Source organism: Pristis pectinata, chromosome 15, assembly GCF_009764475.1.
Source record: "Pristis pectinata isolate sPriPec2 chromosome 15, sPriPec2.1.pri, whole genome shotgun sequence".
NCBI lineage: Eukaryota > Metazoa > Chordata > Chondrichthyes > Rhinopristiformes > Pristidae > Pristis > Pristis pectinata.
This window is the reverse complement of record NC_067419.1, coordinates 4,133,049-4,159,300: the sequence shown is the minus strand read 5'-3', so window position 1 is coordinate 4,159,300 and position 26,252 is coordinate 4,133,049. Positions and strand designations below refer to the sequence as shown.

The following is a 26,252-nucleotide window of genomic DNA, read 5'->3' as shown; positions in this document are numbered from 1 at the left end:
TTACCAAAGCTCTTTCCTCAGAAGCAGACAAGCTACCAACCTATACCATCTGAAACAAGGGCAGCAGGCAAACATAACCCTCTCCTTACTTCTGCCTCATACACTGTCCTGATTCTAAATATGTTGCTGTGTCGTTATCGCCACCAGGTCAAAAATCATGGAACTTGCTACCTTAGGGTGCTGTGAGAGAACTTACACTACAGGAACGGGCAGCACAGTGGCACAGTGGATGGAGCCACTGCCTCACAGCTCCATCGAGCTGGGTTCGATTCTGAACTCCGGCGCTGGCTGGGTGGAGTTTGCACGTTTATCCTGTGGCGGTGCGGATTTCCTGCGGATGCTCCGGTTTCCTCCCGCATCCCACAGACGTGCGGGTTGGTAGGTTAATTAGCTGCTGTAAATTGTCCCTAGTGTGTGGGTGAATGGTAGAGTGTGGAGAACGCTGATGGGAATGTGGGGAGAATAAAATGGGTTGAGAGCAGGATTAGTATAAGTGGGTGCTTGGCAGGTTGAAGAACCCATGCTCTATGACTCTATGAACAGGAGTGGTACAGAGAGGCAACTAAACTGGGCAGCAAATCCTGACCTTGGCAATGACACACACTTTCTCCAAGTGAAATAAAATCTCATCCAACAGTGACAATCACATGATAGATCTGATATTTGGTTTGAAAGGGGGAAGAATGATGAGTCAGAAACTAAGGCATTAAATTCGGTTATGGCTGATTAGAGGCAGGAGGTAAAAAGTTACCTTCCACTCTTCAGCAGTAGCTTCACTATTAATCTTTCCAGCCTATTTCTTGTGAGATGGAAGGTATTCAAGATGGTATTTAGTATTGTACAAGATCGGTACATTTCCTTAAAGTGAGAACTCTGCTTTGAGTAAACCATCTTGAGGTTGGTTACAAAGATTTTATTCTGAGGCAAGGCATGATAAGAGATCCCACAGCCCAGAAAGAAGTAATACAAAAAAAATAAATGTAACAAAGGAGCATGAAAGAAAGGTTGCAATGGATAGAGGATAATACTTAAGGTTTCTAAAGACAGGGTGGCTTCAAGTCATTAGGTCCCTTTAATGGCAGATAAGGGGTAATGTAGTTAGAAACCAGGAAATGTTAGAATTACTAAACAGTTGCTTTATTCTTTGCAACAGAGTATGAGAATATCGGAGGTAGGAGCGAAAACAATATATTTAATGCAAGTAAAATCATGGAGACATTAATAGGATTAAAGATGGAGAAATCAACCACTGCCACCAAACATTAAACACATCTGAGTAAATTGTTGATGGGTTGATCATGACATTTCAAGACTCCCGATTCAAGAACTAAAAATGACATTATAAGAGGTTTCAAAGTTAATAATAATAAAGATAATAACAGTTATTATAACAGAGTGACTGAGGCAAATCAAGAAAGTCAGTGCAGATTTGTAAATGGCAAGTCTGTCACACGGAGCTGGTCAAACTTTTTTGATAGGTGGTAGATGAAGGAGTGCTTGGAAATATTTCTTTCAAAGACTTTCAGAAGGCATTTAACAAGGTTCCATATACGGGGCTGCTAATAAATAATGAAAAGGCAAGGAATTGAAGGCTTTTTATTGACTTGAATACAGAATCAGTCAGGAGGGAGGTAAGAGTGATGGTGACTACGCTCACATTGCTAAACATCACTGGTCACGTCAAGGCAAAGATCTAATCTGGGACTGCAGTTAAGAAGAAAGGGAAGTAAATATTATATCCTGGCAATACCAAGTTAGGTGGCATGGTACATAGTGGAGGTAGAAGACAGAATATCGATCGAGGTGCGATGGATTAAGGGAGTGGACAAACTGTGGAAATCATTGTGGGAAAGTGTGAAATGTTCCCGCTGGACCAAAAAAAAATATTCGAAGTAATTCCCGAGCAGCAAAGAACTGTCCACGAGTAGAAAGTTCGAGCTCCCATTCCAGGGATCACTAACAGCTAATGGAAAGGCATATATAAAAAAATTGAATGTTGGCTTTCAAGGTTTCGCTGTACCCATACAAAGCTTGGTTATACATTTAGTGTACTTCATTCAGCTCTGGGCACCACACCTCCTAATAAATTGACTTTGGAACAGGTACAAAGTGGATTTGTCAGAATTATATTGGGGCTAAGCAGGTCGCATATACCCCTCTTGTATTTCTCTGAATATACATTAATGGGTAGTCTAATTCAGGTACTGTTGATTAAAGAATTCAGAGAGAAGTTACTCCCTCTGGAGGGAGTGTCTTAGAACAGGGGATTATATCCTTATAATTAAAGCTAGGCCATTGTATGCTGACAGCGGGAAGCTTTTGGTCAGAGAAAGGCCAACTCTAATCTGCAACTTTTATCTCCAGAAAGCTACTGAGGAAAGGTGAATTGAAACAGAGATTGAAAGATTCTGTTAGACAAGGGTGTTAGTGGCTGTAATTAAGGTGGATCAGGTGTCCAACTGAAGGATAGAACCAGCTCAAGGGGCTGAATGGGTTACTCCAGGTTTTCTAAGAGCCTCTAAAACAGATAACACATTAATGTCCATGCACTCTCAACAAGCTGTTATGGTATTATACAAGTACGCCTGACAAAACAATTAGACTGAGATAAAAATACTGTCAATGCAACCAACAATCCATAATATCCAGGTACACCAAAGTAATTAAACTCCAATGTTTAAGTATTTCACATGAGCTATCTTGCTGTAACATCCACATACAACCAACTTGTATCAACACCCTGTGGTAACTTAAGTACTCCAATCGGCTCCCATCACACTGCAATTTCAATGTATCCCAAACACACTCCATCCCATTGCAATGTTGGAGAACACTCAAAGTGTGCCGGACTGAGTACTCCCATTATTCAGATAAAATATCTTTATTAGTCACTTGTACATCGAAACACAGAGTGAAATGCATCTTTTGTGTATAGTGTTCTGGGGGCAGCCCACAAGTGTCGCCACGCTTCTGACGCCAACATAGCATCCCCACAACTTCCTAACCCGTACGTCTTTTGGAATGTGGGAGAAAATGGGAGGTAACCGGAGGAAACCCACGCAAACATGGGGAGAGCGTATAAGATCGTTACAGACAGCGGCCAGAATTGAACCCGGGTCGCTGGCACTGTAAAGCGTTACACTAACCGCTACACTACCGTGTCTGCCCCTCACAATAAGACAGTACAAGTACACAACACAATCACCACATTGCACCATCTAAGTATCTAAAACACAACATCCATTCTACACCTAAAACACCTGTTAAACCCAAACAAAGCAATAACATTTTAATAGCCAAATATTACAACAGACCATCCAACTACCACAAACAGCAATTACATTCAAATTTGTGAGCAGCTCAGTGGTCCAGTTAGTAGAGCCACATCCTCACAGCACCCGAGACCCATGGTCAATCCTGACCTCGGGTGCTGGCTGTGTGGAGTTTACATGTTCTCTCTGTGACCACATGGATTTCCCCCAGGTGCTCCGGTTTCCTCCTACGTCCCAAAGATGTGCGGGATGCTAGGTTAACTAGCTGCTGTGAATTGCCCTGAGGGTGTGGGTGAGTGGTACAAACTGGGAGGGTGCAGGGGTGATAGAAATGAGCAGACAACAGATTATAGGGAAAATTAAAGGGGGGGGTAGGGGAGGGGAGGGGAAGGATTGCTCAGTGGGCCAGCATGGATCAATGGCCCAAAATGGCATCCTTCTACATGAGAAGGAAACATGGACATGAATCTGAGGGAGTTGATGGGAATGTGGGATTAATGTAGGATGAGTGCAAATAGGTGGTTGAAGACCAGCATGTGTTCAATGGGTTGAAGGGCCTCAACGTCCCCTCTCACCTCAAAGCTGTGCTCTCCAGTATTTGACATTTCCATCCTGGGAAAAAGACCCTACTTATCCCTCTCATAATATGATAAACTTCAATCAGGTCACTCCTCAGCCTCTGACGCTCCAAAGAAAACAACCCAAGTCTGTCCAACCTCTTCTTGTAGAGAAGACTCCCTAATCCAGGCAAGATCCTGGTGAACCTTTTCTGCACCCTCTCTCTCCAAAGCCTCTAGATCCTTCCTGTAATAGGGTGACCAAACTTCACACAGTACTCCAAATGTGGCCTAACCAAAATCTTATACAGCTGCAACATGACTTTCAGACTTTTATACTCAATATCCCGACTGTTGAAGGCAAGCCTGCCGTATGCCTTCTTTCCCACCCTATCTACTTGTGTTGCCACTTTCAGGGAGTTATGTAATTGCTCCCCTAGATCCCTCTGTACATCAATGCTCCGAAGGGTCCTGCCACTTACTGTATACTTTCCTTTTAAATTTGACCTCCCAAAGTGCAAAACCTCACACTTGACTGAATTAAGCTCCATTTGTCATTCCTCTGCCCACATTTAAAATTTGTCTATATACTGTTGAATCCTTCAACCTTCCTCACTATCCACGACACCACAAATTTTTGTGTCATCTGCAAATTCACACTACAATATTCAAGTACTCCAGGCACATCACAAATCACACTGCTACACCTACTTTCCCACTCTACAATATCCAAGTATACTCATAACACACAATCACACATTAATGGCCATATACCTCCAGCACAATAATCACACTGAAATATGCAAAAGTTCCCACATCAAGGGTATGAAAACAAGAATAAGAATTTGAAAACCATGTCTTTGTTGGACTGGGAGCCAACATAGGCAGGCAAGCGGGTGAATTGTACTGGGATGAAAAACACGATGATGCTGGAGGAACTCAGCAGGCCGGGCGGCATCCGTGGAGAAAAGCAGGCGGACGTTTCGGGCCAGGACCCTTCTTCGGGACTGAAGATAGGAAAAGAGGAAGCCCAGTATATAGGAGGGAAAAGCAGAGCAGTGATAGGTGGACAATGGAGGGGAGGCGGGGTGGGCAGGTGGACAATTGTATTGGGTGCGATTATGTTACATGATAGAGATATATAAAATTATGAGAGGCATGGATAGGGTAGATAGTCAGAATGTTTTTCCCCCATGGTAGAGGTGTCAAAAACAAGAGGGCAGAGGTGTAAGCTGAGAGGGAGGAGTTTTAAAGGGGACCTGAGAGAGTGTGGTTGATATATGGAATGTGTTGCCAGAGGTGGTGGCGGTGGAGGCAGATACACCACTATGTTTAAGAGGCATTGAGACAGCCACTTCAACAGGCAAGGCATAGGAGGATATGGACCTAATTAATGCAGGCTAGTGGGATTAGTGTAGATGGGTAAAGCAGTTGGTATGGACGTGGTGGGTCGAAGGACCTGTTTCTGTGCTGCAAGACACTAATGGTAACATAACTATGGAAAGTACATAGAACAGTACAGCACAGAACAGGCCCTTTGGCCCAAAATGTTGTGCCGACATAGCTATTCCCTCCTACCTACAGAATGCTCATATCCCTCCATTTTCCTCTCATTCATGTGCCCATCCAAGCCCCTCTTAAAAGCCCCCAATGAATGTGCCTCCACCGCCCTATCAGGCAACGCATTCCAGGCATCCACCATTCTTCGAGTAAAAAACGTACCCCTCACGTCTGTTCTGAACCTACTCGCTCTCACCTTAAATGCATGCCCCCTGGTATTGGATCACTCAGTAATGGGAAAAAATAGAACAAGGAAAGTCAGTCTGGAGCACATCAGAGTAGTCATGAACACAATGACACAGCTGGAACTGCTGCCTCTCTGCTCTGAAGACCCGGGTTCAACCCTGGCCTCAGGTGCTGTCTGCGTGGAGTTTGCATGTTCTCCCCGTGACCGCGTGGATTTTCTCCAGGTGCCCTGGTTTCCTCCCACATCCCAAAGATGTGCAGGTCAGTGGGTTAATTGGCCACTGTAGATTGTCCCTAGTGTGTGGTTGATAGAATCAGGAGGGAGTTAATGGGAGTGTGGGGAGAATAACATGGGATTAGTGTAGGATGAGTATATATGGGTGCTTAATGGTTGGCACTGACTCAGAAAGCCCTGTTTGAATGTACAAGCACAGGCTGAAGCTAACTGCAAAGATGAGGGATTCAGCAGCAGCTGTTATGAATTGAAAGCAGACAGATTAATTAATGGAGGCAATGTGTTATAAACTGCACTGGCGATCAAACTGAGCACACAGGTTACTGCCTCAGATTCAGACCGTGACCAAGGACAGGGATGGAGTTGTTGACCAGGGACTGTGGCGGGGAGAAAGACAACTTCCTTGGTCCTCTCAGTATTTAATTGGAGCAGATTTCTGCTCATCCAACACTGGATGTGGGTTGAGCCATGTGACAAACCAAAGGTACTGGTCAGGGCCAGGAGCTGGGGAGATGGAGCCAAGCACCAACAGCGTACGTGTCTAAAACCACCGTGCCAGGTTTTAGACATCATCAAATAGTAGCAGGTATTTGAGGAAGAGTTTGGGGGGGGGGGAGGGGGGTTCTAAGGATAAATAGCACATAGAACATTACAGCACAGAACGGGCCCTTCAGCCCACAATGTTGTGCCGACATTTTATCCTGCTCTAAGATCTATCTGACCCTTCCCTCCCACATAGCCCCCCATTTTACTATCATTGATGTGCCTATCTAAGAGTCTCTTAAATGTCCCTAATGTATCTGCCCCCACCACCTCTGCCGGCAGTGCGTTCCATGCACCCACCACTCTCTGTGTAAAAAACTTACCCCTGACATCCCCCTTATACCTTCCTCCAATCACCTTAAAATTATGCCCCCTTGTGTTAGCCATTGTCACCCTGGGAAAAAGTCTCTGACTGTCCACTCGATCTATGCCTCTTATCATCTTGTACACCTCTATCAAGTCACCTCTCATCATCCTCCTCTCCAAAGAGGAAAAACCCCAGCTCGCTCAACCTATCCTCACAAATACCTTATGAACTTCAGAAAATAATCCAGAACCAAAGTGACAACTCATAGTGCTGCTGCCTCACAGCTCCAGAGATCCAGGTTCGATCCTGACTGTGTGGAGTTTGAATGTCCTCCATGACCTTTGTGTTTGCTGTAAATTGCCAAGTGTGTAGGTCAGTGGTAGACTCTTGGGTTGGGGGGGGGGGGGGGTGGTGGGGGAAACGTGGGAAGAATAAATAGGATTAAAATAGGTGCTGGATGGCTGGCTTAGACCTGGTGGGCCGAAGAGTCTGTCTCCATGCTGTATGACTCAATGACACTAGGAGAAGTTACTTTGGGTGTGTCCCGACCACGATTCTACAGACAAGGAATGGACATAAATAAGAATACTTCCATCCAGCTGGATGATGCAGCCCATAACGTTGAAGGCCACAGCTGCAGGAGGGAGCCGGGCAACCACAGCAGCTCCTTCACACCCCCACACAACATCACTTCGAACCGGTGAAGGCCTTTACGCAAACATCGGGGCCACGGAAGTCTAACTGGAGGGAATCAAGCTGACAATTGTGGGGCAAAGCCTCTGGGAGAGGACAGGACATTAAAGGCATTTGGTTTTGGAGTTGGAGCAGAGGAGGGCCTTGGGTGGGTTATTTGAGGGGTGATGAAGGATGGTTTGGAGAGGGAGTGACCTGGGGAGAAGGAAGCATTAACAAGATCAGTTAATGTCATGGCCTAAAAAAAAAGGAACGGTCACAGATTCATGTCCTTCGGCCCAATGAGTTCATGCTGACCACAGTGCCCACCCAACTAATCCCAATTTCCTGCGCTTAGCCTATGTCCCTGCTCTACCTATCCAAGCGCTTCTTAAATGATACTATCATACCTGCCTCAACCACTTCCTCTGGCAGCTCGTTCCATACACTCACCACCCTCTGAGTGAAAAAGTTGCCCCTCAGGTCCCTTTTAAATCTTTCCCCCCTCACCCTAATCCTACGCCTCCTAGTTTTGGATTCCCGACCCTGGGGAAAAGACTGTTACTATCCACCTTGCCTATGCCTCTCACGTGGTCCATTATTTGGTGGGAGTGAGAAATCTCGCCAATGAGATGAGTTTGGTGAGATCACAACAGGAGAAAGATGCATGTTCAGGGCTTGAGCGGCCAATAACATCTGTGGAAGCTCGTCCTGGAGGGCGAGTGAAGGGAGGGAGGTAACAGAAGTGGCTGACTGGATGTTTCCAATCATTGAGGCCAGAAAGTTCATATTTCCATGTTTCCTTATCATAGAGAAGGCAGCCATTTTGGCCCATCAAGTCTATACTTGTCCACAGAGAAATCCCATTCCCCACTAATGTTCCCTGTAACTTATTCTCCCCCACATTCCCATCAGTTATCCCAGATTTTACCCCTCACCAATGCACTGGACAGCCAAGTAACCCACCGACCCACGTGTCTTTGGGATGTGGGAGGAAACCAGAGCACCTGGGGAGACCCATGCAGTCACTGGGAGAACGTGCAATCTCCACACAGACACCACCCGTGGTCAGGATTGAACCAGGGTCACTGGAGCTGTGAGTAGAAGTAGGCCACTCGCCCCCTTGAAGCTGCTCTGCCACTTAATAAGATCACATCTGATTGGACTTTCGGACATTGGATTGGACATTAGATTGAACGCAACCAGACAACCCAATTCCCATCCACGTGCAATAACCGCTCAAGCGAAAAACCTAACAAAGTACTTGAGTGCGCGGAAGAGAATAATTTGACGAGAGATGCAGAGCAAAGCAAGATGCAAGAGGAAACAGTCAGAGGATCAGAGAGAGGAAGGGAGTGGGATTTAGAAATGAGAGCTGACTGCCATCCCAGGAGTAGCTGATGGAAGACAAAGTCGGTAGAAAAGGTCAGGCCTTCATAAAGACCACGACATCGATGTTAACTTCCACAATACACACATCACTGAACGTCACAGGAGTACTCGTGAAGGACATCACCGATGACTTCTGCTACTGGAACCATTAATATTCTAACTTGGGTGTTCTGTATATACTCCACCAGCAAAAGTTCACCTAAACTGTGCAAGTCACACACAGAGATAAAGGAAATTGACCTCTCATACACACTATCCTGAGAGTCACAGGAACTTTTAGGAGGCCAGATGATACATCAAACCTACACTGCTTAAATCAGAATCAGATTTATCATTACTCACTTACATGACATGAAACTTGTTGTTTTGTGGCAGTAGTACAGTGCAAAGACATAAAAATTACAAAAATGTGCAAACAAAAATGGAATAACGAGGTCGTGTTCATGGACCATCCAGAAATCTGATGGTGGAGGAGAGAAGAAGCTGTTTCTGAATGGTGAAGTGTGGGTCTTCAGGCTCCTGTACCTCCCCCCCCCCCCCCCCCCATGGGAGTAATGAGAAGGAAGCATCTTTCAGTTCTTAGACTGAAAGCTCAAAGCAATTCCCCAGAAATGGAGATCTGGAAAAATGTGCCTGCGATGATTATCCCTTGCTGCGTAATTAACCAAAGTCCGTGTATCCCAGGGGTTTGGATGGGGACACGGTGAGTACTAAGGGGGACTGGAGTTTATAACCCCCACTAAGATAGCTTTAGTTTACAATAGAGAAACAAAGGACTGCTGATGCTGGAATCTAGATGAAAAACACAATGACGCTGGAGGAACTCAGCAGGCTGGGCAGCATCTGTGGAGAAAAGCAGGTGGTCAGCGTTTCGGGTCAGGACCCTTCTTCAGGACTCAGTTTAGAATATTTTGGTCCACATCCACATTCCTTTACATAGTGAGAATTTCTCTGCTCCATCCCACATATATTGCTCCATCTTATCCAAAAGTATTTGTTTGCAAGCTAAATTTTCCTTGACAAATTGTTAAATCCATTTCCAACAATCCAATCCAAAATCTGCAATGTAGCTGGCATGCATTCAGCATCTGGCCAGCACCTAAGTTGCCCTTGTGGTTAAACTGAATTCTCCAGAATACCCTTTCATATTTGTGGAGCACCAGATATAAAGAACATCATAGAAACTATGTGCAACTTGGAGACTACATTGCGTGCAGAGAAACACCCAATGAGGTTGGAGCACTAAGGTATGGACGTACCTCCAACATTCCTTTCAAACAAATGTATCACAGTTCAAGCCAACTAACAGCTACCAAAGAGCATTAAATTGTATAGAGCTATTGTACAGAGCGGCAAGGTAGTGTAGCGGTTAGCGTAAGGCTATTACAGCACCAGCGGCCCGGGTTCAAATCCGGCCACTGTCCGTAAGGTGTTTGTACATTCTCCCTGTGTCTGCGTGGGTTTCCTCCGGGTGCTCTGGTTTCCTCCCACATTCCAAAGACGTACGGGTTAGGAAGCTGTGGGCATGCTATGTTGGCGCCGGAAGTGTGGCGACACTTGCGGGCTGCCCCCCCCCCCCAGCTCATTCTCAGTAACACAAAAAGGTGCATTTCACTGTATGTTTTGATGTACATGTGACTAATAAATATCTTACATCTTTCTTTTTCAATCTTTTTATTAATTTTCAAATTAGTACAAAATAATATATAACATTAGTAATTATACATCTGGTGCTAAGAGATCAGGATAATAATCATAACAGTTAGTACAACAAGGAGTAAAAAAAAGTAATCTAGACCTCCTGCTCTCTTATTAAGTGAACAAATACAAAAGGAAAAATTGAAAAGAAATTTAATTATATGAGAAAAGAACCCCCAAATCAAAAAAAATTGATAACAAACCAAAAAAAACAAACTTCAAAAAAAAACTGGACAGATATTTCTTCAATTAAAAAAAAACATTATTATGTCGTCAACTCCGCTCCTCTGTATTCGAGGGTTATTGAAAGGGATCTGAGAAAGGTCAGCTTATATCATATGATGTCATATTGAATAAATGGACTCCAAACTTCCTCAAATTTAAGCGAAGGATCAACATTACCACTCCTAATTTTTTCTAAGTTTAAACATTTAATAGTTTGAGAAAACCACCGAAAAGTGGTGGGGAATATCTTACATCTTATCTTAGTATGTCATGTGTGCTGAGCATGTTACATGTAGAAGTGGTAAGGAGTGTCTGCTGTAACCTAGCTGCAGAGTTAGGGTCCCTCATGCTCTAGCTCCAGCCTTGAGTTCTATTCAGCTTTCTACCTTTCCAGTATTGGCAGGAACCTGAGCAGTTGACATCAACCCAGACAAGTCCCAGGTCGCTCACCCTTTATTCCACCTCTACCTCTGAGCTTCTACTGTTAAAAGGTTGAAGAGGTATATTAGCACTGCATCCTTTCAGGTGCTGCAGGCAGGCAGGGAGAAAACAAACAGACCGACCTCTCAGGGATTAACAAAAAACTCCAAGTAGATATTATTTGGGGAACTGGAGAGTTCAAAAAAAATTGAAAGGAAATGAATGACTTGCATTTTGCCAAGAATCTTACAACCTTAGGACATTCCAAAAGTCTTTATTGTCAAGTATTGCTCACCATACTCTATATTGTTCTTTAAAACTGTCCTTTGTTCAGAGATAAAACAATCTCCCGTCACCGTCTCTTTCAGTTTAATGTCAAATATATTCAGTAAGGTGCCACATAAAAGGTTACTACACAAGATAATGACTCATGGTGCTGAGGGCCATATATTAGTACTTAGTGCTCTCAGAGTTAGCAGCACAGTAGCTAAATTATGAGACCAATAATTCAGAAACCTGTAAAAAAAAAGATTCAAAGTCACCAGTTTAAATCCCAACATGACAGCTTGGAGATTTCAATTCAGTTTACTAAATAGTCTAGAATTTAAAAATAAAAAGATAGCTTCAATCACAAAACCGTTATAAAACCTCATCTAATGTCCAGGGAAAGAGGTCTAATTGGTAAACTGTTTTATTACTGTCACATGTACCGAAGTACAGCAAAAAACTTTGTTTTGCACGCCATCCATACAGATCATTTCATCACATTAGTACATCGAGGTAGCGCAAGGGAAAACAATAACAGAATGCTGAATAAAGTGTTAAAGTTACAGAGAAAGTGCAGTGCAGGCAGACTATAAGGTGCAAAGCCATGATGAGGTAGATTGAGAGGTCAAGAGTCCATCTTATTGTACCAAGGGACCGTTCAATAGTCTTATAACAGCAGGCTATCAGCTGTCCTTGAGCCTGGTGGTAGGTGCTTCCAGGCATTTCTAACTCCTGCCCAATGGGAGGTGGGAGGAGAGAGGGTGTCCGGGCTGGGTGGGGTCCTTGATTATGTTGGCTGCTTTTCCAAGGTAGCGAAAAGTGTGGACAAGATTGCACGGAGGGAGGCTGTCTGCTGGCCTTACTTGGTCAGGACCAAATGCACTTCCAGACCCAAGCAATGTGGATGACTCTTACCTGACAAGTCATTCAGTTGTATCAAAATTGGATTAGAACACAATAAGATTGGATTGAAACAAGGCATCAAGCAAGGCACCTGCTTTAGATACAGAAAGTGAAACTCAGTATCTGGATTCAGAGAGCTGTCCAAAAGATCAGTCAAGGAAAAGCCTAACACAGTTAGATGTACAAGATCATACCTAGCAGTCAAAGTCTCAGGCTTCCCTACCAAAATCCCTAGGTACATCCTGCCCCACTAGCAGACCACCAGAAATTAAAAAACAGATAGGAAGTTGTGATCCTCAAGGAATGCACAATGAAGTTCTATGGCATCAAATCAAACACAAGGAGAGAAACCTCTTCCTCATTATCACTTACTGCCCTACCTAAAATGATGATTGGCACTTATCCATGTTGATCACTTAGGCAGAATGCACAGAATACACTCTGGATGGAGGATTTCAATGCCCAACGTGCAACCACTATTGACCGAGCTGTCCAGAAAATATAAGCTGCCAGAATGAGTCTGAGGCAGGTGGGAGGAGTGAATGGACAACGAGGGATAAAATGTCGCCCTCAATCATCCACTTGTTGCAGTTGCCTCCGTCAGTATAGGTAGGTGTGACCTCTGCTACAGTCATCACGGAGACAAAGTCCCAACTTTAAACAAGGACGCCCTCCATCAGCGAGCACAACACTAGCAATGCGTTAAAGGAAAGGAACTCAGAGCAGATCCTTCCATCTCAAAACTAGGCGTCCGTGAGGTGCTGTGGCCCAGCAGCGGCAGAACAGTATTCTGAGGCAATCCATCACCTTGGGGCATGGGAGGGCAGCCTAACTGCATGAATATTGAATTTTAGGTAACTTTAGGTAACCACCCCCCCCGCCCCCCCCCCTTCCCCACATCGCCCCCCCCCCCCACCACGCTTCTTCTCTTCTTCCCCTTCCTAGCTTTTTTTCTGTCTCTATTTTTACCTTTGACCCATCCCACCAGTGGATCTGCTCTCCCCTCCTCCCCCACACTTGCCCATCACCATCTCTTACCTGCATCTACCTATCACCGCCCTGTGCCCACCCCACCTCCCCTCTTTTGTCCACCCGTCACTGCTCTGCTTTTCCCTCCTATATATGGGGCTTCCCCTTTTTCCTATCTTCAGTCCTGAAGAAGGGTCCTGACCCGAAACGTTGACAGCCTGTTTTCCTCCACGAATGCTGCCTGGCCTGCTGAGTTCCTCCAGCATCATCGTGTTTTTCATTAATTAAATGCCTAACTATCCTAATCCCTTCTGTCTACACAATATCCCTCTATTCTCTGCACATTCATGTGCCTATCTAAGAGCTTCTCGAACGCCTCTATCATATCTGCCCCCACCACCACCCCTGGCAGCGCATTCCAGGCACCCACCACTCCCTGTGTAAAAACTTGCCCTGCATATCTCCTTTGAATTTACTCCATCTCACCTTAAATGCATGCCCTCCAGTATTAGACATTTTAACCCTGGGAGAAAGATACCGGCTGTCTATACTAAATATGCCTCTCAATCTTATAAACTGCTATCAGGTCTCCCTCAGCCTCTGCCGCTCCAGAGAAAACAACCCAAGTTTGTCCAACCTCTCCCCATAGCAAATGCCCTCTAAACCATGCAGCGTCCTGGTAAACCTCTTCTGCACCCTCTCCAAAGCCTCCATATCCTTCCCATAATGGGGTGACAGAATTGAATGCAGTACTCCAGGTGCAGCCTAACCAGAGTTTTATAAAGCTGCAACATAACTTCCTGACTCCTGATCTCAGTGCCTCGACTAATAAAGGCAAGCATACCATACACCTCCTTTACCACCCTATCAACCTGTGTAGCCACTTTCAGGGAGCCATGGCCTTGGATCCCAAGATCCCTCTGTACATTAACACTGTTATGGGTCTTCCCATTAATAGTGTGTTGTCCCTTTACATTTGACCTCCCAAAGCGCAACACCTCACACTTGGCCGGATTAAATTCCATCTGCCATTTCTCTGCCCATATCCGCAACTGATCTATATCCTGCTGTATCCTTTGGCAATCTTCTACACTATCTACAACATGGCCATTCTTTGTATTGTCTGCAAATTAAGTTTGACAGTGCGGCAATGCACAGCTGTGAGTGGTGAAGGACTCCAAACAGCTGATGGGTGGAGAAGGCTCCAAGGATATCTCCATCTTCTCTTTAGCAGGACCCAGCGCACGAATGCCAAAGGTCGAAACATTTGCTGCCTTCGTCAAAAGTGCCGAGTGGACCATCCATCTCAGCTCCCTCCTGAGGGCCCCATCATCACAGACCCAGTCAGGTTAGTTCAGTTCATTCTGCATGATATCAAGAGATCACCGAGGACACTGGATTCAGCCAAGGCTACAGAACCAGGCAATGTCTTGGCTGTAGGATGGGAAGCAAGCATGCCTCTAACCAAGCTATTCTAGTAATTTCAGTATCAGGATCCACCCAACTATCTGGAAAACTGGCCAGTTATGTCCTGTGTACAAAAAGAAGGCCTAATATAAACTGGTCCATTACCACCACATCAACTTCCTCTCAGTCATGGGTATAATGGTATGAGACTGATAAATGCTGGTCTTCGTTGGGTCTGGGTGTCCTCACACAAGCACGGAAAGCTAGCATGAATTAGCAAGCATTAAGAAGGCATATGGAATGCTAGCCCTTGTTGCAAGAGAGATGGGGTGCACTTAAGTCTTGCTACAACATCAGAAGGCTTAGGTGAGACCACAACTGGAATAATGCATACCGTTTTGATCTTAATGTTGAAGGAAGCACATTCCTGCCTTGCAAGTTGTGCAGAGATTTGATTCTTGGCATGGAGGATTTGTTTCATCTGAACGATAAAGCAGAGTTTAGAAATATGAGAGGTGATCTGAGATTCTAAGGGGATTTGTCAGAACATAGAACAGTACAACACAATACAGGCCCTTCAGCCCACAATGTTGTGCCAACCTTTAAACCTCGCCTAAGACTATCGAACCTATCCCCCTATTTTAAATTCCTCCATATGCTTATCTAGCAATCTCTTGAATGTGACCAATGTACCTGCCTCCACCACCACCCCAGGCAGCACGTTCCATGCCCCAACCACTCTCTGGGTAAAAAACCTTCCTCTGATATCTCCCTTGAACTTCCCACACATTACTTTAAAGCCATGCCCTCTTGAATTGAGCATTGGTGCCCTGAGAAAGAGGTGCTGGCTGTCCACTCTATCTATTCCTCCTAATATTTTGTATACCTCTATCATGTCTCCTCTCATCCTCCTCCTCCTCTCCAAAGAGTAAAGCCCTAGCTCCCTTAGTCTCTCCTCATAATGCATACTCTCTAAACCAGGCAGCATCCTGGTAAATCTCCTCTGCACCCTTTCCAACGCTTCCACATTTTTCCTATAATGAGGCGACCAGAACTGGACAGCTCCAAGTGTGGTCTAACCAGAGTTTTGTAAAGCTGCATCATTACCTCGCAGCTCTTAAACTCGATCCCTCGACTTATGAAAGTTAACACCCCATAAACTTTCTTAACTACCCTACCCACCTGTGAGGCAACTTTCAGGAATCTGTGGATATGGACCCCCAGATCCCTCTGCTCCTCCACACTACCAAGAATCCTGCCATTAACTTTGTACTCTGCCTTGGCCCCTCGGGGCAGGGGTTGTGTAATAAGCAGGAGGAGTCCAGACAAAGGGTCTGCCACTTCAAACTGAGCTGAAGAGACAACCGAAAGATTTAAAAACAAATGGCGATGTTGCAAATGTGAAATAAAGAAACCAGAGAGAGGTCACCAGACTTCCAAAAGAGGTTTCCTCTTCAGGAAGGAAAATGCTGGAGATACTCAGGAGCAGAAAAGATCTTTGATCTTTCATCAGTGACCTGCTGAATATCTCTCCTGTATTTTCTGTTCTGAAGGGGAAATCTCTTTCAGACTGGAGACACAAGAGACCGCAGGTGCTGAAACGTGTAAGAACAAACAAGATGCTGGAGGAACTCACCAGGTCAGGCAGCACCTGTGGAGGGAAATGGACAGTCGACGTTTCAGGACAAGACCCTTCATCTGGACAGACATTTGGTGAGCTCTGGTTTCTTTACCCTAGATGGTTGCAGTTGCTGTGTCATAGAATCATGGAGTCACAGAGCACAGAAAGAGGCCCTCCAGCCCATCATGTCCATGCGGACTTTCCTCCACGTTCAAGGTAGAGATCGATGGACTTCAGGGAAATCAGGAGCTTTGTAGAGTGGTTGAAGCCAGAGATAGGATCAGCCTCGTCGAGGTGTATAATTAATGCCTCTAATACTCTGAATGTTGCCATAGCAGAAGTATTTGGATCAGACTGGTACACGATCAGCTCTTCATTAATATCAGAGCAAGCCTTCCCCTGAAGGGCTTACCTTTGTCCTAATAGCTGAAACAAAAACCTATCAGACAGCTGAGCAAACGGTGACCCGAGCAGCCAGCAACTACTTGTGAACGAAGTGTTAATGTTTCTGCAGTCTTCTGCCAGGCTGCTGTCGTGAGGAGTGTGAGCAGCAAGTTATACTGAGTCATGCCAGAGGACCAGATGGCCCTCCCACTCGACGAGGGCAGTCCACGCAAAGCAGCTACAACTCGAGTGCCTGCGGCTTACGATTGAAGATGGAGAGGGAGGTACGGGATGAGAAAAATCTCATTTTGTTTCCCCCGTTAAAGCTCACTCCCCATGTCATCTGAACGCACTCGCTGTATCATAGAACATTACAGCACAGTACAGGCCCTTTGGCCCACAATGTTGTGCCGACATTTTATCCTGCTCTTAGATCTATCCAACCCTTCCCTCCCACATAGCCCCCCCATTTCTCGATCACTCATGTATCGTATGATCTTGAAAATTTATTAGGAGAAACTATCGTATGGGTGTATTGAAGGCAGGGATTTATGAGTTCCTGATTGGGAAGGGGGTTAAGGGTTACAGGGAGAAGGCGGGAGAGTGGGGTTGAGGGGGAAAAAAATCAGCCGTGATTGAATGGCAGCAGACCCGATGGGCCAAATGGCCTAATTCTGCTCCAACAAAAATGGCTGTGACACAAATGATATGCTCCATACTTTCGTCCATAGCCTTGTGCCTTACTGCACGTACACTATTTGTCCAGGCACTGTCAAACCTGACAAGGGTTTTTCATGGCATCACAGAGAGAGACAGCACGGAAACAGGCCCAATGAGTCTACACTGACCATCAACCACCCATTTATACCAGTTCTACATTAATATCATTTTTTTAAAATTCCCCCATATTCCAAAAAGCTTCCCCCAGATTCTACCACTCACCCACACACCAGGGGCAATTTACAGTGGCTAATTAACCCACCAACCTGCACATCATTTGGGATGTGGAAGGAAACCAGAACGCCCGGAGGAAACCCACGCCATCACAGGGAGAATATTCAAACTCCACACAGACAGCATCCAAGGTCAGGATCGAACCCAGGTCTCTGGAGCTGTGAGGCAGCAGTTCTACTTGTCTTTTCACTGTGTCACCTCAAGGTTTCTGCTTCAACCATCCTTCCTTCCAGTGAGTTCCTTTCTAAACTTTTTACTAAGTAGATAAAGAACAGGAATTGGCCACTTAACCCCTCAAGGTTACTCCACCATGGCTGATCTGATCTTGGCCTCAGCTCGACTTTCCCTTCCATTCCACTCCGCTACAGAACAACAATCTATTCCACTTTTTAACACATTCAATGACGGTGTCTCCACAGCCCCCTGTGGTAGAGAATTTCAAAGATTTGCTACCACCTGAGAGACTAGATTCCTCTTCACTTCTGATTGACTACTTATTCTGAAACCATGCCCCTGGTTCTAGAATTACTGCCCTCCCCCGCTGCACCTCAGCACCACCACCACAAGGGAAACGGCATTTACCAGGTCAAGCCTCCGGAATCTGAAGCTTCAATAAGGTCACCTCTCATTCCTCTAAATTCCAGTGAGTATGGGCCCTGCCTGCTCAACGTCTCCTCACAAGACAGTCCCTCCAAGCCAACTATCAAACTAGTGAACCTTCACTGCATTGCCTCCAATGCTAATAAATCCCTCCTTAAATATGGAGAGCAAACTTGTGTCCAATACTCCAGGTGTGGTCTCACCAACACTTGCAAATTTCTACAGATGTACGGTGGAGAGCATTCTGAATGGTTGCATCACCACCTGGTATGGAGGCTCCAATGTGAAGGATTGAAAGAAGCTGCAGAGGGTTGTAGACTCGGCCAGCTCCATCACGGGCACAACTCTCCCTCCCTGCCATCGAAGACATCTTCAAGAGGCAGTGCCTCAAGAAGGCGGCATCCATCATTAAGGACCCTCACCACCTGGGACATGCCCTCTTCTCGTTACTACCGTCGGGGAGGAGGTACAGGAGCCTGAAGACCCACACTCAACCATTCAGGAACAGCTTCTTCCCCTCCGCCATCAGATTTCTGAACGGTCCACGAACCCATGAACACCACCTCGTTATTCCTCTTTTGCACTACTTATTTATTTTTCTAACTTTATGTCTTGCACTGTACTGCTGTTGCAAAACAACAAATTTCATGACATATGGCAGTGATAATAAACCTGATTCTGAACAGCTGAAGTTTTATACTCCATTGTTTTTGCAATAAAGACCAGCATTCTGATTTCTTTTCCAATTACTTGCTGCCCCCGGATGCTAACTTTATGTGTGCCGTGTATGAGGAGACCCAGGTCCCTCTGTATAGCGCTTTCTTTAGTCTCTCTCCGGTCAGACAACACTTTGTTTTCTTATTCTTCCTACTAAAGTGGATGAACTCACACTTCTCCATCTCGCATTCCACGTGCCAACATTTTGTCCATTTTCGCTCAACCGAACGACATCCCTTTCTGCTTCTCAGGCTCTCCCTCGGAATGGAGGAAGACTTCTTCCACTCCAATTTTGAGAGTCGTAGGGATCATCCACAAGGTTCTGACATCCCAAGTCCAGAACTTCACACCGTGGAGTGGTGGGCACATGTGTAGATGCTGCCCAGCATTTTGTTTTATATTGAAAATTATTCATAATAAAAGACAAACTATATACAATTACAAAACAGTGCAAACCTTTACATTCTTGTACAGATCATTCATTAGTGTTACCTTTTTATATATATATAAAAAACACAGCACCGATGCCACGTGTGGCTCCTTGGAAGCTACCCGGTCCCATATTTACAATATTTAGGGGCTTTCTCGCCTGTCCCTGCCCCTCCCTCTTCTGTGGCAGAAGAACCCTAAACTGTAGTCCTTCCCCACCGAGCCTTTGCGTTGGCTGCACCCAGCTTCAGCGCGTCCCTCAGCACGTACTCCTGCAGCCTGGAATGTGCCAGCCGGCAGCATTCCCCTACGGACATCTCGCAGTGCTGGAAGACCAACAAGTTTCGGGCAGACCAAAGAGCGTCTTTCACCGAGTTGATGACCTTCCAGCAGCAGTTGATGTCCGTCTCCGTGTGTGTCCCCGGGAACAGCCCATAGATCTGTTACGCTGCTGCTGGGGATGAACCGTGACAAGGACCCTTGCATCTTTCGCCACACCCTCCTCGCAAACCCACAGCCCGCAAAGAGGTGGGCGACCGTCTCGTCCCCAGCGCAGTCCTCCCGGGGGCAGTGCGCGCTGGGAGTGAGGTTCCAACCATACAGGAAGGATCTGACTGGGAGGGCCCCTCTCACCGCCAGCCAAGCGAGGTCTTGGTGCTTGTTGGTGAGTTCTGGCGATGAGATGTTCTGCCAGATAGTCTGGACAGTCTGCTCAGGGAACCACCTCACAGTATCCATTGAGTCCTTCTCCTGCAGTGCCTACAGGATGTTCCGTGCTGACCACTGCCTGATGGACTTGTGGTCAAAGGTATTGGTCTGGAAGAACTTCTCCACGAAGGACAGGTAGCGCGGCAGTGTCCAGCTGACTGGGTCATTGTGTGGCCACGGGGCCAGGCCCATCCTTCGCAACAGCAGGGACAGGTAGAACCTCGGTACGTAGTGACACTTGGTGCCCACGTACTTGGGTTCCACGCACAGCCTGATGCAGTCACAGACGAAGGTGGTCATCAGGAGGAGGGTGACATTGAGGACACTTTTACCCCCATTGTCCAGGGACTTGTGCATGGTGACCCGTCGGATCCGCTCCATCTTGGATCCCCAGATGAACCGTAAGACAGCGCGGGTGATTCCCAAGCCAGAGGAGCGAGGAACAGGCCACACCTGTGCCAAGTACAGCAGCCCTGAGAGCACCTCACACCTGATGACCAAGTTCTTCCCAGTTATCGATAGGGAGCGCCGTTCCCACAGTCCCATTTTCTGCTTCACCTTCCCAATCCACTCCCGCCAATTTTTGTTGCACGCCCCAGCTCCTCTGAACCAGATCCCCAGCACCTTCAGATAGTCAGGCCTGACGGTGAAGGGGACGATGGATCGGTCGGGCCAGTTGCCGAAAAGCACGGCCTCGCTCTTCGCACGATTGACTCTGGCCCCTGATGCCAACTCACTGGTCACAGATGCTGATCAACCTGCGAACTGACCTTGGGTCTGAGCAGGAGACGGTGACGTCATCCATGTACAGGGAGGTTTTCACCTGGGTGACCCCACTGCCTGGCAACGTCACCCCTCTGATGCTCTCGTCCTTCCTGATGGCTTCGGCAAAGGGTTCTATACAGCACACGAACAAGACCAGGGAGAGAGGGCGGCCCTGCCTGACTCCAGACTTGATGGGGAAGCTGTCTGTTTCTCACCCATTGAGTTGGACTGCGCTACAGATGTCTGTGTAGAGCAGTTGGATCCAGTTCCTGATTCCCTCCCCAAAGCGCATTTTGGAGAGCACGTCCAACATGTACGTGTGTGATACCCTGTCGAAGGCCTTCTCCTGGTCCAAGCTGACCAGGCAGGTGTTCACCCCTCTGTCCTGCACGTAGGCGATGGTAGCCCTGAGCAGCATGAGGCTGTCAAAGATCTTCCTGCCAGGTACAGCACAGGTTTGGTCCGGGTGGATCACCTGTCCCAGAGCAGATCGGACCCTGTTGGCGATGGCCTTGGACAGGATCTTATAGTCCACGTTCAACAGTGAGATGGGTCTCCAATTTCTGATGTCTGCCCTCTCCCCCTTCTGCTTGTAGATGAGGGTAATGGTGCCCTTCCTCATAGACTCTGACATAGTGCCAGACTGAAGCATAGTATTGTACACTTCCAGCAGGTCCGAGCCCATCCAGTCCCACAGAGCCAAGTACAACTCCACCGGTAAGCTGTCGCTTCCAGGAGTTTTATTCAAATCAAAGGAACAGACAGAACCAGTCAGCTCCTCCGGGGTCAGTGGTTGGTCCAGACTCTCCCGCTTGCTCTCATCTAAGTATGGGCAAACTCACTCAGACATGCACACCTGCAGGCTTCTCACCCCACTTCTTAGTCAAGGAGAGATACATCACAGAAACAGGCTCTTCAGCCCACTGAGTCCGTGTCGACTATCAACCACCCATTTACACCAATCCCATTTCATTTTCCCCACAGTCCCATTAAATCCTCCCAAAATCTACCACTCACCTCCACACTCGGGGCGATTGACAGTGGACAATGAACCTAACAGAACTTTGGGGCATGGGAGGAAACTAGAGCAACTGGCAGAAACCCACCGGTCACAGGGAGGACGTGCAAACTGCACACAGGCAGTACAGGAGGTCAGGACCAAACCCGGACTGCTGAAGCTGTGAGGCAGCAGCTCTACCAGCCGTGCCACTGCACATCCCCAACTCCCGCAATTGCCCACACTACAGTCTCGGAGCCCGGCCACGTATCCCTGTCCAACACAACCTGTTTTGCTACCCACCTGTCTATGGTCAGTAAATCTGGCCGTGATACACTCGACAACTTAAAACTATGCCAGTCCTGTCAAAGGATCTCGGACCTGAAATATTAACTCTGTTTCTCCATCCACAGATGCTGCCTGTCCTGCTGAGTGTTTCCAACATTTTGTCTCTTTACTATCTACCTAGGCACTGACCTCCCCATTACTCCCATTCATCACTTCTAAGCCTCTCATCATTTCATCCACCTCAATTAAACACCCACCCGACTCCTCTGTCCAAATAACTCCAGCTTAGCCAACCTTTCCTCATAATTGAGCCTCCATCCCGTAACGTCCTTGCAAATCTCCCCTGACCCCTCTACAGTAATATTCCTTTGTTTCTGTAGTGCAGTGATTAGAACTGCATGTAGTACTCTAGCGGTGACCTAACCAGCATATCATACTTCGTACCTTGACCGATAAAGGAAATTATCCCACGAGACTTCTTAACCACCTTGTCTTCAGGCACCTGTGGTCATGCGCTCCTGGGTGGTTTGGGTTCTTTCTATTCCTCGGTATCCTACCATTTATTGCATATTCCCTTGCCTTAATAACCCTTATTCTTCACTTCTCCAGAATGAATTGCATTTGCTGGTTCTCTGCTCGTCAACCAACCTTCCAGTAGTTTTCATTGTTCCGCAACACCATCAGCCGCACACCTAAATTCCTGAGAATTACTTAATTAGACCCTCCACATTTAAGCATGATTCATTGAAATGCACTGCAAAAGACAGACCTAGCACTGAGATGCATGCAAAGAATCCCACTACAAGTAACCAGTCAATAAAACACCCACTGACCTTTGCTTCCTAACATTCAGCCAATTTTGTATGCAATTTCTCGCCTTGCCTTGGATCTCATGGGTTTCTGCTTTACTGATCAACCTCCATGTGAGTCTGTCTAAAGCTTTGCTAAAATCCGTGTAGATGACATCCAACAGTCTACCCTTATTGACCCTCCTTTTCTCCTCAAAAACTTCACAGATATGGCTTCCCACTAACGGGCCAATGCTCTCTGTTCTTGATTAGTCTGCTTTTCTAAATGATGATTTAAACTGTCCCTCAGAAATTTCTCCAATAATTTGTTACTTTGAATGACTTCAATGTTTACATCCATATTCCCTTGACTGCAGATCACCCAAGATGTTTATTAGTCTTTCAGTAAATACTGCATTCCTTACATCAATTGCAGGTTTACTTTCCTCTTGTTCCCATTTATGCCCACAGAGCTGTTGAAGGATTTGAAACAAAATGTATAATTTGTAACTTTTACATATTTTTGTGAGATCTCTCCTTAATTACCTACAAATAGAAAATAAGAGCAGGGGCAGATCATTTATCCTTTAGAGCCTATTCCGCCATTTTGTGTGATCATAGCTGATTTACTCTCTCAATATTTTATTCCTACTCTTTTCCCCAGAGCCCTTAATGCTCGTTGTATCTAGAAACACACTTTCTGGAGTGGAAAATGTATGTTTCTTTTGTCTTATCTTACCATTGTCAGCTTCTTGCTCATCCAGGGAGATAAAAACCTATTTCTCCTTTCGTTTGATATGCATCTTCGCCCATTTTTGTGCCTTTAACTCCCCCCCCTTCTCTGATTAAAGGTCGGTGACCATCAGGTACAACATCCCTTTAAGTCCCATGAAGTAAAGACACACCATGCGTGTTGCTGAAATTGAAGTCAACTGAAACAGCCTAAACTTGGCCTTTTAGGACTGTACAATAATTCAGAGACCCAAACAGCAGAAACAGGACACCAACTGTCCTTAGTTTTATAGAAACGAACAACGACAAATGTGTACAGGAGATCCCTGCATCTAAATCCTCACGAAATGGATCACCCAACATACCGGTCACGACAACATACCGGTCACGACAACATAATGGTTTAAGGAAACTGGTAACAGAACCTCTGGCAAAATGAGGAAGGGAAAAATTAGGTAGCAAGTTGTTATGCACTGGTGGAAACAGATTCAATTGTAACTTCTGAAAAGAATTGGCTAATAATGCAACACTATGGGGAAAATGAAGGAGAATATAGCTAACTGAATACAAAACATTCAAACAGGCACAATGCATCAAATGACCTTCTTCTGCGCTGTTATTTTGTTACTCAAGCCGCCCAAGACATTTTCTCCCCGCCCATCCTCACACCACCATGGGTAAGAAAGGTTTCATTTTCAACAGTACCAAATTCAGCTAACAACAGTCACATCAGGAATAGAAGCTGTGCTTTCAAAACAGGATTAGCAAATGGATTTCATATAAGCTGCCTCCAGTCCTTGTGTGGGTTACATCAGAAGTGAGTGTCTCCCTCTGTAACTGGCACTTTTCCTGCCACTATGGTCTGTTTCTGCATACTTTGTAAACTAAAAGCCATTAAACTTCAAGGGACAGTTGAAACAGAATGTTGCCTGTGTGTAGAGTACAGGACTGGTGCTGAGGAAATCGCAGCTAACTCCTTTCTTGCAATTAATAAAGATACCAAGGACAAGCCTGTGAAGAAGGTGGTGTTTCGAACTGTTGCACTCACATTGCGGTGAAGCTGCTCTCAGAGAGCTATTAGGTTGGAAGTTCCAAGAAACTGATCCAGGGCCAATATTGGCACAAAGTCTATAGTATGTAGGCTGGAGGGGCACGTAGCTGATGGTGCTCTTGTGCAGTTGTTGGTCCGGGTCACAAGGATACAGAGGAGACCTTGCAATACTGACTGCAGCCATTGTGCATTGGTGTAAAAGAGATGGAGGTTCGGGGAACAACTTGGGCTCCCTGCTTCTCAACAAGGCAAAAGTGTCAGGGTCCCCAAGATAGACAATAGCTTCACGTGTCCTACCTGCTTCCAAAACCCAACAAAGGGATCATGTGATGCCGTGCAGTATGGTCAGTTAGTGTACAGCATTGCTCTGGTTCATATAACCTAAACTATTATACGAGTTGCTGGCTAACTGCTGGTGTAAGAGTAGAAGACGACCACTATGCCCCATTCAATCCATGGCTAATCTCTGTCATAGTTTCACTGCCTAACGACATAACAGCTGCCGTTCTGACATTTGCAATTGATTTCCAGCTTTCTGGGGAAGAGATGCCTGATTTCTGATGCCCTTTGTGTGGATACACATTTCCCAACGTCACTTTTCAACAACTCGGTTTTAATTTTAAGGATGTACACTTGTTCTGTTCTCTCCCACCAGAGGAATAACCCCTCCCGATCATCTTCATCAATTCCTGACGTACGCTATTTGGCCAATTGAGGGGCATCTGCCCAGCCTGGGCTTTTCAGAGGCATGTCAGTGGCAGTGTGTCACATCCACAGTGTAGAGTTTCTCTCTGTGGTGCAGCTTTTCTGCAAGATACATTTCCACAGAGCAAATTCCATGCCATATATGGCCATGACTGTGTTAGGAGCTTTAGTAGGAGGACACTGTCACTAAGAAAAAAGCAGCACCATCAACAAATAATTGGTTATATAAAAAAAAATCTGAATTTTTATAAACACAAGAAGCATGCAATGCATAAATGTCAGAGCTCTTCGTGATGGAAAGCCAGATCCACTTATTATATGCATTATTTTATATCTTGCTAAGGGCAGAACTGTTTTAACTGATGGTTTGTGTTCTGACTCATTCAATGATAATAATTAAACCACCAGGCCGTGTGATGTTTTGGCTAGTTTTAGAAGAAATCCTACATGATTGAGACAAAGGCCAACTACCTTTCCTTGTTCCCTTTCTGCAGGGGTTTAACACAACTGACCACACCACACTTCTCCAACCTTCACTTCACCAGTGTCCAGCTGTGTCGGAGTGTGTTCGCTTGGTTGTGTTCTTATCCATGCAGAGAATAAGCAGCGGTGGCTTCACTTTCCACTCTTGAACCATAACCTGCAGTGCCTCTGAAAGATCTAGCCTTGGCTCCATGCTATTTCCCATCTATGGGCTACTCACTGCCAACGTCATCTGGAAATAGTGTTGGTTTCCAGATGTAAGCTGATATCTTTTCATAGAATCACACAGTACAGAAACAGGCCCTTCAGCCCACTCTGACTATGCTGACCAGTAAGTCCCCATCTACAATAATCCCATTTACCAGCACTTGGCTTCTAATGCCTTGGCGACTCAGTGCTCGTCAAAATACTTCTTAA

At 45.9% G+C, this 26,252-nt stretch overlaps 1 protein-coding gene across 9 annotated transcripts in view; it reads right to left on the bottom strand.

Moving 5' to 3' along the window:
* The window catches only part of dgki (diacylglycerol kinase, iota), a 167,391-nt gene that overhangs the window by 138,005 nt on the left and 3,134 nt on the right, over positions 1-26,252 (bottom strand). The window contains exon 1 of one of the 9 annotated variants that reach the window (XM_052030152.1): positions 17,771-17,870. The exons of 6 other annotated variants lie outside the window; for them this stretch is intronic. In XM_052030152.1, coding sequence (XP_051886112.1) covers positions 17,771-17,793 — 23 coding nt within the window. In that variant the 5' untranslated portion in view covers positions 17,794-17,870. Of the gene's footprint in view, positions 1-16,249; positions 16,445-16,646; positions 16,675-17,770; positions 17,871-26,252 lie in introns of those variants that run through there. 2 more of the 9 variants (XM_052030153.1, XM_052030150.1) reach the window with 2 other exon arrangements.